This window comes from Ixodes scapularis, unplaced genomic scaffold (genome assembly GCF_016920785.2).
Source record: "Ixodes scapularis isolate PalLabHiFi unplaced genomic scaffold, ASM1692078v2 PGA_scaffold1__304_contigs__length_218370807, whole genome shotgun sequence".
NCBI classification, from domain to species: Eukaryota; Metazoa; Arthropoda; class Arachnida; order Ixodida; family Ixodidae; genus Ixodes; species Ixodes scapularis.
Genome location: NW_024609846.1, coordinates 54,653,483 through 54,667,960, shown reverse-complemented (window position 1 = coordinate 54,667,960; position 14,478 = coordinate 54,653,483). Strand labels below are relative to the sequence as shown.

The 14,478-nt window shown below is 43.9% G+C and overlaps 1 protein-coding gene across 1 annotated transcript in view; it reads left to right on the top strand.

Annotated features, from left to right (window-relative positions):
* LOC8032608 (squamous cell carcinoma antigen recognized by T-cells 3) overlaps positions 1-14,478 on the top strand; it is a 37,905-nt gene that overhangs the window by 8,333 nt on the left and 15,094 nt on the right. Inside the window, exons 7-13 of the mRNA XM_029970253.3 lie at positions 255-413; positions 1,696-1,834; positions 3,370-3,477; positions 7,173-7,241; positions 10,799-10,854; positions 11,376-11,485; positions 13,313-13,425. Of these exons, the coding sequence (XP_029826113.3) occupies positions 255-413; positions 1,696-1,834; positions 3,370-3,477; positions 7,173-7,241; positions 10,799-10,854; positions 11,376-11,485; positions 13,313-13,425 (754 nt within the window). The remainder of the gene's footprint in view (positions 1-254; positions 414-1,695; positions 1,835-3,369; positions 3,478-7,172; positions 7,242-10,798; positions 10,855-11,375; positions 11,486-13,312; positions 13,426-14,478) is intronic.

The window sequence follows — 14,478 nt, the reverse complement described above, 5'->3', positions numbered from 1 at the left end:
ACAGTGGAAAGGCTGAATGTTTTTTTTATAAACAGTCTCTTCACCATTCTCCTTTGGACATTGGAAAGGCTGAGACTTGAGGAAGTACCCACTCGAGACGAAGAGATAGAGAAAAAAAAAACAAAAAAACGTGTAGTGGGCAACTTTTACAGGGTGGGTGTTAGGTTGGGGTGTTGTGGTAGATGAATAAACCTTCTGAAAGCCTTTGTAAGCATGTCTGAGGCTCTTTGTTGAAGTGTGGCTCATGCTTCCAGCTGGTTGGTGAGGGTACCCCGGCGCTGTCTACCTACCTGAGCTACCTGGACTTTGAGGAGGCCCAGGGAGACCCCACCCGCGTCCAGAGCCTTTACGAGCGTGCCATCTCGGACCACTGCCTGGTGCCGGAGCTCTGGGAGCGCTACATGGCGTACCTGGTGGGTGTTGGGGCTGTCCTTGCCCGCACGGAGCGGGGACATTCGGCGGTCTGTTTGCAGCGGGCTTCGAGCACTGAGTGCAGAAAGAAACTTCCATGCTACTCCAGTCAAATACAGTAGAATTTCTCTATAATCAACACTATTGCAGTAAAGATATAAATATGGATATCTGAAGCACAGTGGGTATACTTGTAACACTAATGCAGCCATTTGAGGTACTGGTAGTATGAGGAAAATACTGATGAAGGGAAGATTCTTTTTTTCCTTCATCGGCTTCAAGGCTGCATCATTCCTAGATATTCAGAAACTGTAGTAGGTGATGTGCCCACTTAGAAAACATAATTTGATCAGATAAGGAAAGTGAGATTACGGTATATTCTCGTCTGTGTATTGTTTCGGATTTCCATAGCCGAATAAACCCGGGCAGTTATGTGGGTGTGCCCGTCATTAGACCTCGAACACATGAGGTGTTTCTTAGGGCTGGCCAGTTTGCAGCGTTATTTTGGGTCCTAGGTTGCGATTAACTTCATGTGAACTGAAGTTGTCAGCCAGAGCTGTCATGCAAAATCATTTTATGAAAGGTATGTAGCTGTTCCAGAAGCTAAAGGAAATCTGAAGAGGCATACTGTCATTTGTGGCACATTGATGGCTACACACTGCCATAGATAAGTCATTGCCTATATGGCTTCCTAGTACCACACAGCAAACTGACTATCAGACTGTACTACAAGGTGTGGCCCCTCTATGGTTTGTTTTACTTCATGTTGCCATTCCTCTAGCAGATGCTTTCGGGTTTGCCATAGAGGCCTGAAACCAAACTTTGAACCGTGATATTTAAAAAAACTACACACATTATTAAAAAAAAGAAAATTGTGCCTCATAATTTGGGGACACTGAGTGGGCTGAAACCAGTCGTAATACCAAATTGCAAAATATTGACCGGAGTTGCCCTGTAAAGTGAATTAGAGTATAGCCATTGTTTTCTTCGCTTAGTGCTGTTTAAATTAAACGACCCCCGAATTTGTGGCTCTTATAGTCCCTGGCAGAGTGAGAAGGGCAGGGTGTGCCTTTCAACTGCCCAGCCTCCAGCATATTCTCCCTGCCTTCTCCTTGTTTGGCTGCGCATTGTCAAAGGTAGGGAGCTTGCACTGGAGGCGGTACAACCGAAGCTCCTCCCTGTCGTTCTCACCCTGTAGGTGACCGTGGTTCTCACCTCGCGCTATTCGGCATCGGCGTTCTCCCATCTTTGACGGCTGTCTCCTTTGTCCGTCTTCCGCTTCAGGACACCAAGCTGAAGGTGGACGCGGTGTCTCTCCCGTGCCACGAGCGCTCTGTCCGCAACTGTCCCTGGTCCTCCTCCCTGTGGGTCTCCCACCTGAAGGCCCTGGAGAGGAGTCACAGCCCTCACCAGAAGCTCACCGGTGAGAGGACATGCGCTGCCGCGGTGGTCGAGTGCACCTCATAGTCATTGGGTGATCATGATTGTGCAGGATTTGCAGAGGGGGCCGTTCTGCAGATTCGACGCGTTAACGCACCGCGGCTCAGAGCACATGAAGCGAAAATTTGCACTACAGAGCCCAGGGATCATGGGTTCAATCCTTGCCCCCTGCCCATTTCGATCCAGAGGAGCATTGGACCGGCGTGCAGTCGTGCATCACTACTGTGTGGCGCATGTTAAAGACCCCGGGCTAGTGGTCATACTGCACTCGCTAAATTTCTCATCTATAATGTAAACCAGCATCGCCATACCTCAAAGGCGGACAGACCTTAAAGGGATGCTGAACCGAAATTTGAATTTCCCAGAACACGCAGAAAAAGCGTGCAACGGGATGCTGCAAAAACAAAAACATCACTCATACAGCAATATCTCGAACGGATGACCGCATTTTTCAAAAAAGGAGACGCATTTGGCCGGAATGTTGACGTTATGTTTCTCCGAGAAGGAGAGGGAACGGCCTCGCGTTTTCTCCGCCTCGCGGCCTTGAGGGAGTGAAGCAAAGAGAGGAGGAAACACGGTATATTGACGTCACGCGCCTCGTCGGCCTGGTTCAATCTCGACCTCTTTTTCCAAAAATACGGCCGTCCATTCGAGATATCGCCTTGCAAGTAGTATTGTAGGGATTGTAGCGTCCCGCCCACATCTCCTGCATTGTTTTTTTGAAATCCAAATTTCGGTTCACCATCCCTTTAAGCTGTCTAAACACAAACATTTTTTTAAACATTTTTTTAGATTTTTGGTTATGGGTTTGCCATGCTGTCTGAAATCTTGTTTTTTGACTGTGGTTCTCAAATAGGGTGACCCAGGAGCTGTAGTGTCCCACAAAAAGGTGACTAAATTGCCTTAAAGGGCTGAGTGCATGCTCACCTAAAATCAGAAGCTGTCAAAATTTTGGGGATTTGTAGTATTAGGCTCTTCTTTGAGTTAGCTTATTGATAATTTTGGGGTAACTTTCTTTTTAGTGCATGGTTTTCCATTTCCAGTGCAAACATTTCCTCCCATACCATGCTGTGCTTAGTGTATAAACTGTACTTCCACTCTGAATTTAAAAACACCCTTCTGAATTTTTTTGAAAAATAAACTGAAAATTTTAGCCTTACACTTGTGTGCAGTGTTTAATTCGGTGAAAATAAAGAGAGGGCAGTTCTACTGGCATGAACACAAATTCAGTATTTGATGCCACACCTTGTTTGCAATGCAGTGTAAAAGTAATTTAGGAACAGAATAGCCCATTTCACATGCTTCTATTCTGCTTGTAGATTTCAATTGCTAGTGTTGTTCGTGCAACCATAAAAAAAGCATGGACGGTAGCTGAAATGCGTGCCGTGTCTACGGAATTTTTATTGTACGAAACCAAAAATTGCCATGTAAAATGCCTCGACGAGTATGTATAATTGAAAATATGCTGGTCGAATGCAACCCTATAATTTAAATGCACTGGGTCTACACTTAATGCAGAGGCCATGGAGCAGGCTCTGGGGGCAGGCTTTGGTCAGGGCCAGGACTACCAGAAGCTCTGGCTCACTTACCTGGACTACCTTCGACGGAGGGTGGACTGGTCACAGGGTGAGCGCAGGACTCTTTTCCATCTCTGCTTCTTTGTCAAACTTTGTATGTGAGGTCTGTGATCAGCTCGTGCAAACCATTATACAGTCGAATCTCGTTAATTCAAACTCTCTTAATTCAAACTTGCAGATATAATTTGGACTAGCATGCAGGTCCCATCCTACGCGTCTCTAAGGGAGGAAACTCCCGTTAATTCAAACTTTGCTTTACTCAAACAAATTTTCGGTCCCCCTCGAGTTAGAATTAAAGGGACACTGACACCCCCCAAAAAAATGTTTTTATTTTTTGCCAGGCGCTTCATTATGGTGTCGGAGGACTACCCAATTAATATTTTGCAACAGAGTTGCGTATTTTTTTAATAAAGCCAAAAGACGCAACTGCTCGAAACCGAAACCGAAACCCGACGGAGGTCGGAGAAGTGGAGAGAAGAGAATGAGTGGCGGAAGTCACGTGGCTACACCCGACCGTGCGTTATTTATTATTTTTTTTTCTCCTCTCCGGTAGCAGACGACAGACGTGCGGGAACTGCTCGCCGTGCGATTTTTTTGCAGTTATGTTTGTTCCGCTCTTTGTTCTGTACTCCAAGATGAGTTGTTTTGTACATTGAGGAGTTGGAGATGAGTAGTGAGTGCCCGTGGTGAATTTCCATGATCGGCTCCGAAAAGAATACACCCAAGATGTTGCGTGAACAGCTGGCTCACATTTCCTGCATCCGAAAAGAAGTGACATTGTGCGACAGATTTTCCGAAAGATCAACGGGATCGGGACCAACGGCTAGCTGCAATTCCTGTAGAACATATACGGGCACCTCGGAAAGCGGACGTTACCTGATTTATATGCTCCTTGCATTTTGTGGAAAGTGATTACATTGAGCTCGCAGGTGTCAAAACGGAAATCCCATACCATTTAATTCAGCGAAGTAACGTCCACAACATTTGTTTGTTATTTTTTTTTGTTTTGTTTCTTCAGTGATGATTGTAAAAAAAAGAAAAAGATATGCAAACATCAAAAAATGTTAAAAAAAAAAAAAAAAAGTTTCACGGAGGATCGAATTCGGTCCTACTGCGTGTGAACCGGACGTCTTTCTCACTGAGCTACTGGGGCATTGCTTTTCTGGTGGATCTCTTTCCTTAGTAATAATTCAGCCGGTAAACTGTAAGTTGGAAAGTTTGCTGTCGATTTTTCTCTAGCAAAAGCACTCCCGGGTCGAAGTCGGGAAGCACCACGCTTTGGGGACATTCGCACCTAGTAAAGAAATCGTATGCATGCATATTGAACTCGAAGTAGACACGTCGTGCTTGACGTTTGCGGGAGCGATGTCTTCAGCCACGAGAAGGGAGCGACGGCTCGGCGACGTCTTCGTGCAAATCGGCTTGGTGGCCGGGCGTGTCGTACGGGATGAATACCAATTCTTTTGATCAGTTACAAATTTCTCTTTTAACGGTAGACAGAATTCGCCGGTACCGCGAACGACAGTCCTGAAATAGAGGTCCCACGCCCGTCGTCCGCTGCCATCGCCGGTCCCGCGAGTCCCACGATACGCGAAACGACGAACGCACAGAATGCTTCCGGTTGTCTGTGGAACTTTTTTTTTCAATCAACGTATTTACAGCTTTTTAGAAGCCACAAAAAATGGGTTTCATATTTTTTTCTATTTTTAATATTGAGTGTGTGCCTTCAGTGACCCACGACTTTGATTAAATTTGGTGGTCGCATCGATACCTTAGAAAACGGCCCGTGACCGCGAAAAAGAGAGTGAGCGAGACTCGAACCGGCCAGTTCTTGATCGGCGGTTTTCGGGCGGAAAGAAACCGTATTTCGAGCCACAAATTCTGTTCTGGGTAGTTGAGCTCTCATATGTCACGTACAACTAAAAACCTCAGCGAGCATAAATGCCCTGTCAGTGTCCCTTTAACGAGATTCGACTTAGTGTCTGCCTTAAAATCTGGATTTCATTGCAGCCCTAAAAAACATAGAATTCATCCTGCCACTGTAATAATTGCATAAGCAGTTTCACGCAACAGTGTCCTTGGTTGTTCAGCACCTCTCATTATAAAATATTTTAGACCAAGTTTCACTTATTTATGAAGGAGGAGACGAGTGATGACGAATATTTTCATTGCAGTGATGGAAGTGCTGCGCCAATTGTGCCAAACTGCGCCAAGGATGCAATCCTGCTACATGTAGTGCAATATTGTCATTTTACCGAAGAATTGCGCCATGCCTGCACCGAGATGAGATGTAGCAAAAAAAAATAAAAATTGAAGTCTTATCAGACCGCATGGCGGTACCGCGGTATTAGGGAGTTTTCATAGATCGTTTTCGCTGTCCCACAAGGCCCTCCGCAACCCGCTACGATAGCAAGAACTCCACAGTGAAGGCTATCGGCACGCAGGCGCAGTAGCAACTTCTTCGTTGCAGAACGCTTAGCGGAGGGGGCAGCGCGCTCTACGAACACTCCCTATTTTCCGCGCCGCAACTGTTACGCAAACCGAAACTGCGAGGGCGCATTATCATCATCATCATCATTGAAAGGAACAACGTTAGTAACATCTGAGACCAAAGCCGCAGAGGCTAAGTGAAGAACCATCCCACTAAACAACCTATTTAAAAAAAAAAAAAAAAAAAAGGTTGAGCTTGTGGATGTTTTTAATGTTGGCCCGCCCTGTTCCCGTGCGCTAGCTACCAGCAAAGTCAAAGCTAGCGCGAGCCCAATGCTCTGTGCATTCCTGACTCGCGCGTGGGCTCGTGCAGTGTGGGCACTGTTACGGGCTCCATGCGCGCGCTTGTAGCTTCGGCTGCGCTCGCACCGAAGCTGAAATGAAGTACAGTTGAGTTGCACTAAACTGTGAATGTAGTGCTGCTAAAGCCTCACCGTCCTTTTGGGAGCACAAAGCACTGCGCGACTCGCGCGACTGCGGTGCCTGCTCCGCGGGTGTCGCTTCTCTGCAGCGCGTCGGTGCATGCCAAGGAGCGCACTCAACGGGTTAACTCGCCATGATCCGATCGTGACTTCGCCAGCACATCGAAAATGAATCGGAATTTTTGAAGTGAATATCAGACACCGCAATATTTGGATCTGCTGCCCGAAAGACAACTCTAATCTGAACTAAAACATTCCACAACAGTGAGGGTCGTTAGATGCTGCTGCAGATACCTTAATTGAAGTGCAGGCTGATAAAACTAAATATCCTGTACCATGAGAACTCAGTGTGACATATTTAATTGTATTTTTTTTATCTGACAAACAGATAAACTTTATTTAAAAAAAAAAAAAATTTGTGTTTACTTTGTTGAATTTTATATATCCTGTCTTAAAAAGGCGACAGGCGCTGTGTTCCAATAATAGAGATGGGCTTTATATAGCAATGCGGCATTATTTAATTTTCAAGTAATATGCCAACATATACCGGATCGTGCTCCAAAAGGGCCACTACTTGCTCCAAAACAACATTTTGCCTGCTACAAGGCCTGCCCCAAAAGGTCAAATGGCACTTCCATCACTGTCATTGTGACCTGTGACCTTGTAGGTGTCTCTCAGGCTTGCATCGTTGCATGTGATGTTACAATAGCTTGTTTAGGACAGTTTTATCTTTTAACATTATGCTTATCTTTTTCCACGATGTGTAGGAGAACGAAAAGATAGCTAAACAATGCTGCTAACAGGAATTTACCCTTCGCTATACTACTTTCAGGAGATTCTTCGGAGGCTCTGCGAGACCTGCGAAGAGCATTTGAAAAGGCTGTAGAACACCTGGTACAATGTGAGCATTACTTGCCTTGCAGTTGTCTATCTATAAACACAGGCCAATCTGATGAAGTGCTGATTTTTTAGTTAATGAAAAAAGAAATGGGGAGTAGGGTTGGGGCCTAGACAGAGCCAGAGGTTTATTCAGGATATCAGCTTGGTGGGGAGGGGTTACAAACATTAAGGGGTGCTATGCTTTGCTTTTTGTTTTGCTTTTTTTTAGGGGAGGGAGGGAGGCAGGGCCAGAAGGGGTAGTATTATTCTATTGTACTATAGTGGGTGTCACCTGTATGATAGTTTACCATATTAAAAGTTACTGAATCGATGCGAACGGGAGTCTCTCATGGAAACGAAAGAGCAGACCTGTTCCAGCTCGTATTATTTTTGTCACAACTCTGGAAGTTAAAAACCTTGTTCACTCAGCTCTTTTAAAGTCTAAGTATAAAGTTTGTTGCTCTTAACAAAATGAAAAAAAAAAAAAAAAAGGCTTGGGTTATTGCATTTTTCAGTATATAGTCTACACCGAATGTATAGTCTACAGAGCCCAAAAAAAAAGTTTTTTTCGTAGATAGTTTGCACCCGGTGCATAGTGCGCATGTTGTATAGTCCGTACCTAGTGCTTAGTCGACACAAAAATCTTCTCATACACGACACACCTTTACAAATGCCAAGGTGTGCTTTGTCATCTCACAAATAAGCTTGTATTATACATAAATCATCATTAACATACTCTTTCATTCACAAAATTCGTCATGTCTTCTCATAATGAATGATCTTGAAAAACTAAATTTCTGTGGAGTGCGCACAGACTAAAATTTCAGCTCTGAAACGTCTAGTCCAGAAAATACAGTACCTATATATTAAACCTTTTCAAGACGCAACCAAGGGATAATTTTGTCGCGACTATCTAAGCAGCAATAGTAAAATATAATTTTCTATCTAGGTAGTAACTGCAGTAGGCATTCTTTTACTGTGTCTAAAAGTGCAGTAAAGGTCCTAACTATTTTAGGGGGAACTGAATATTTCTAGGCAAACACTACGATAAATCCTCCAAAGATAGCGTCCTATAACCCACCTGCACAGAAATGCAGTTCAAATAATAATGATATTTTTTTTTATAACCTATACAATTAGATGCATTCAACTCTCATTGTTCACTGATATATTAGAAACACTTGTAACAGTAGCCATATTCAGCAGATTTGTTTAGTGATAGTAAACACATTTTTTAGCTCTATTTGTTTTCTAAATTGCATAGTATATGAAGCTTGTATTATTATAATTCTTTATTTTCTTTGGGCTCCAGAACAACCTCGCAGTTTTGATGTGGTAGCACAAGATATAAAATTTAAGAGATACAATTCATGCACTTTCACAGATGATAGGAAATTAAAAAGGTCAAACTCATCACAGGAAAGTCATAAATAAATTGCATAAAGCGATCATACTAGAAAAAGTTCACGCTTAGAAAATTAAAGACAAAAAGAATTCATGAGGAAATTTTCCCCAACATAAAATTCCACAAAAGTTCTGTGTGTATAAAATGGCATCCGCTATGCACTCTGTACTTAGGTTTTAAAGGCATACAAATTGATCTCAAGTAAACAAGTGAAACCATATTTTTGCATTTAGAGCATATATTAGTCAGTTTTCTGGAAAACTATATATAATTATGAATAAAAACTCAGTATGCAGGAACTTGACTTTTTTGATCCTATACAGTGTAGACCGCATATAACGTATGTCGCGGGAGTCGCGAAAATCCGCACTATAAGCGGTACCGCGTTATAACCAAAACATCAATTTTTCAGGCCAAAATACATGCCATGAGACAACTTACCTTTGTAAAAGAATTTATTTTATGTTAGATGAAAAATAAAGCTTAGTTTGAGGAAAGTCTTTATTTCACCAGACTAGTACAGTTCTGTCTCAAGTGTGTCACACATTTTGAAAGAAATTAGCGGCTTTTGCCTGGCGCAGCCTTTTGACCCGCGGACGTCCGTCCGCGGGTTGCGGACGGACGTTGCGAGCGTTCAGGATTGCTAACCCTAATCAATTTTCTCCGGAGATGAAAACGCGTGAAAAATCGCATCCTTCATACGGTACGCGCCAGTAATACCTTGAACTTCAGCACACGCATGAAATGCGCCAAATAAGAAATCCGGGCGATGTACTGTAGTCGAAGTAAACAAACACGACGACACGGGCGTTTCTGCCGTCTTGAGAGCGCCGCCACGACATCGCCGCACGAGTAGGTGAATCTTCCCTTCTAGTACATGCTGGGTTATCATAGCGACACACAACGAAAATTCACAGTTAGGGAGTTTTCGTAGACCGCGCTGCCCCCTCCGCTAAGCCCTCCGCAACGAAGCAGCCGCTACTGCGCCGGCGCGCCGGTGGCCTTGACTGTAGAGTTCCGGCTAGCGTAGCTGGTTGCGGAGGGCGTTGCGGGACAGCGGAAACGATCTACGAAAACTCCCTAAGAGGATAGCGCTTTTACGCAGAACGATGAGATGAACTCCGTCTACGACGACGATCACAACCGACACCATGTTTGCGGAGAAGCAGCCGGCCCGCGGCCGGCACGCAACGCGCGCGAACACTTCTCCTCGATCTGCGATTGGTCTGTCGGTGCGGTTGTTTGTTACGCAGCGGAGGTAGCGGAGGGACGCACGCACGTGAACGACACGTGCGTGCGTCCCTCTGTCGCTACGGCGACTGAAGCCTCTCTCTTCGCTTCTCCCCACTTCTTCGAGCAACGTCCTCGCCCCGCGCCGTCAGCGCCGTTATCTAGTGTCGCACAGGGAAGCGTGCCCGCTGCTCCGGTCGTCGGCGCGGTCGGCGGGCTGTGCCAAAAACCGCACTATAGCCGGTATTTCCCTCCGCGCGCCTGCATTTTAAGCGGTATGTAAATACATGGAGTTCTATGGGAGGCGAACCGGTGGTTTAAAAAAACCGCGTTATACACGGTCCTGCACTATAAGCGGTTACGTTGTAAGTGGTCTATACTGTATATGTTCTGAACTTTAGAATTTCTTCCAAAATGGCTGTGCACTTTTAACACAGCCTCATATTAATATTCCTGGCATTGAAAATAATAATTGAAGATGCATTACTCACTTTTCAAAACAATATTTGATTATCTTTTCTAGAACATTTTTAGAAAGTCTGGAAGATTACAACACGAGATCATCACTGATGTTTTATCTTCAATGTTTACATAAGTCGACTGTCACAAAGCAGCATGGTCCGGCGCCTGGCAAAAGAAGCGGAGTATGTGCAACGGATCTCGTAGAGAGCCAAGTGGCAGAGCGGATAACGAAGTTCCAGAAAATTTGTGGAGGAGGGGGGAGGGGGGGATGTCAGCATTTTTTTGGGATGGTGTGAATAAATCCCTGTTCAGAACAGAAGGGAAAAGAGGGGAGAGAAGAAACATAATTTAAAGTAAGGTAACAAGTATGCATTGGTCCAGTACACTTCGAGTAGAAAGCTTGATGCATAATGCAATGCAGTTTGAACTGGCCTTTTTGATGGCTAACTCCTCACCTGTTGGCTTATGCCACTGTTTTCCAGACCAGGAAGAGACTGACCTTTGTTCACCCATTCTCAAGTACTGGGCCAAGGTTGAGGTGCGTATGATCAGTGTGCATTATGCACTAATAATCAAAATACATGCCCTTGATTTTTTTTCTGATATTTTTTTTACATATTTGCTGGTTTACACGTTGACCTTTTCTTTCTTTGTAACAAAATTAATATGATTTTACACTTCTACTGGTGCTAGACTTCGAGGAATACTGTGAATGCATGTCCTCCTGGCTACGTGAAGTGTGTATTTTAGACACAGGAACAATTTCCAAAGCCCTGCTCTAGAATTAGTTTTGTTGCAGTACATTTGGGTCTTTCAGCAACTTTATTCTTTTGTGGATGTTTTTTCTTTTTACTTTCTGATTAATTTAATATTGTTAGATAAGAGGCACTGGTCCATTTTAGTCCTGGCCTAAATTGTGGGCATCACCAGCATACTATTTGAGCTGAAGAATTGACTTTATGAAAACACTACAAAAGATGTTTGCACTGTACATAAGATGACATGAGGTAGCTCTGTGAAGCAAAATAATTTGGGTGATTGTTGCATTTGTGTGTGCAGGCTAAGTTTTGTGACAACCTTCCCAAGGCCAGGGAGCTGTGGAACGAGGTCACTCATCAGGGAAGGGCTACCGATGCCCAGACATGGCTGGACTTTGCAAACTTCGAGAGGTAAAGGGACATTTTTCTAAGTTTTCTACAATCATGCTTTTTTTTTTTCAGCCTTTGATTGTTATTAAAATTTTTCTCTACATGTTCATTCATTTATTCACTCATTTATCAACCCCTCAAATGCATTTACAGCAGGCTTTACGTAAACAGTGCTGCACAACCCTTTTGCTTTGTAAGATGCTTTTGCTTTGTAAGATGCTTTCTTATACAATAGCAGAAAAACAGTGGCTTAATGAGAACAAACTAACCGTACAGAGTAAGCAGTAGCAGAAATCGCTTTATTAAAATAACCAATACCTGAAATATCCACTTCTTTTGAATTGGCCAGTTTGTTCCAGTTAAAACAGACTACCATATAAGGAGTTATTAAAAAATATTGGTTCTGTAAAATTTCTTAGTTGTGAGTACTCTTTTTTCTTAATTGTTGTGAGTACTGTCGAGACCGGTTATAGTGAAGTCAACGGGAATCAGAAATCACTTCGCTATATCTGCTATTTTGTTATAGTAACTGACTTTGGTTATAACGAAGTGCAAAGGGGAATGGGAAATCGTTATTGCTTCGCTGTAGCCGCTAGTTCGTTATAACCTCCTTCGTTATAACCATTCTCGACAGTGCTCGTTTTTCTTAATTTGAGGGCATACAAAGCTTTTGGCACCACGCCGCTTGAGAGCCAATGGGAGCCTCATTCCTTGATGATGTGCGCCAGCCAATGAGAGTATAATTCATCACTTCGCTCCTTTGGGACAGGAGAATTTAGGTGCCGTTTGGCGCGGCTGATGAGGTCGGCTCACTCCATGGGACAGTTAATGCTTTTGCATTCAAAAGTGGCATTCTAACTCTTTATTTTGTGAGGACGTTTACACAATCGGAGTATCCTGGTGTGCACGGAAAGAAAATCCTTTTGCCATTTTAGCTGATTGCAAAGCCCTTTTGCCTGGGCTTAGATCCACGATCTGTAGTATGGCAATCGTATCCTTGAAAGGAATGTGATTTTGCTCCCGTGAAGCTAGACTCTAAACAAAACCAGCGGGACCGTACAGAGACGAAAAAAAGCCGCGCAGAGCAGCCGAGCCGCAGCGAGGATTATTGGTTGCATGCGGACGCTGCCTCCTATCCAGCCGCAAATGCTCCATGATCGCAGGCAGAAGTTTGATAAGTGCAAAAATCTGTACTTTGCACCAAAGAATCCTTTCCAACTTGTCAAAGAACAACAATGACTGTTGCCATTTCCTGCACGAACCAGATTAGCATGCAAGGGTCATACGAAAAAGAGAGTTAAGCAACAAAACAGGACAAGTGGTGGTTAGGAAGTTAGTTGATGTGGTTTCTGAAAATTCGCAATCGGAGAGCACTTACTTAGCTAGGAGAGAAAAAACAACTTCGAGTGGAGACCTGGAGACTGCTCCCAACAGCGTGTCATGACCTTTACTCTTCAGTTTTGCTCTTTTTTTTTTCTTTGTTTTTTGTGTGTTTCTCTGCACTCTCTGAAGTCACTCTTTTTGTTTGCTGTTTGGGATGCTTTAACTTTACGGGGTTTTTTTCTCTTTTAAAGGAGACAGGGGCACTCGCATATTTTTCATTTTCCTTTTATATGGTATCGGTGTTTTGCGTGTTTCCGATGTCCTTGTTTTTCTCAGTTTGATAAAGGCAGTGGGTTGTTTGATATAAAGGTATTTTTTTACAACAAGCAATTTCATTCTAAATATTTGGGTGTTCGATATAGCCAATAATTCACCGTATTCGGGTTCGTTAGAAAAGGGTTTGACTGTATCTCGAGCATTCCGAAAGCGACGAAAGTGAAGCTAGCAGGACTGACATGTGTGCAGGGCGTTTGGCGACGACAAGCACTTGAGGAAGACGCTGATGCGGGGAATGTATGCTGCTGTGGATTGGCCAGAGACCCTGGGGGACATGCTTCTCAACTTTGAGAGGGAGGAGGGTGCGCACTTTCTTTGCTCCTATGCGCTTTCTCCCCCTTTCTCACTGAAAGGGGTACTTGGGTACTTTGGCAATTTTTTTAGCTACCCCAAATTACTATATTTTCGAAATCATTGGCCTTTTTACTCTTTCCGGACAGAGAGAGTAAAGGCCGATGTAAAGAGTAAAGAATAGTTATTGTGAAATCGGCAAATGAAAATTATGCCAAAACCAACATTCAAATAAACCCATTTTCAGTGGCATGACGACAGCGGAAGGCAGGCTTGCAAGCCCAGTGGGCAGTCTAAAAATAAACTATGCCAAGCATTTGCTTCGTACTACTGCACAAGTGCTGGACTGAATGGACTGAAGCGAGCTTTCATAGCATTCATTTGACTCCATGAAACTGCTTGCAATTATTTGGGAACAAAGTCTACAGTCCAAAAAGTGAACCCTGCCTTCCCCTGGCGTAAGTTTTTCTTTGCTGCTAGTGGAGGAGACTTTTACTTTGAGAAGCACGGTGAGGACCAAAATTGTAAATTTTATAACTTAGTGGAAAACAATTATTTTGGCAAAATATTTGGGTTCCTATTTCAAAAATGTTTGTTTGTGTGTTCAACAAATTTTCAGTCAAATCGGGAAATACGGTAATTCCTCGTTATAAGAAAATCGCTTTTTTCTAATTATCGCTTTTATCGAAGTTCAACGTTGTCCCGACCGAAATGCACACATTTTTAACCGGAATATTTTAAGTGTATCGGCAGCCGACCACACTTATTACGAAGGCCGCAGTGCCAAAAGCATGCAAGCCTACATAGAGGCTCACAGAGCCACTTGCGTTTCCCCCTCTTCTCCACCGAGGCAAACAGCAAACTGGGAAAACAAAGTAAAAATGTGACAAAGGGCAGAGCACGCAAAGCTGGCAAGAGCACCGCTTCCGATGCTGATGCGCCGACGCAAGGACGCGGGCAGGGAGCAGCGTTATTGTTGCAACGCTACTCACGGTGCTCGCAACAAATCTGCTCAACTCCTGTCAAAATCAGGTCAAGAGAGTGATAGAGCCTGGAGGAGATGA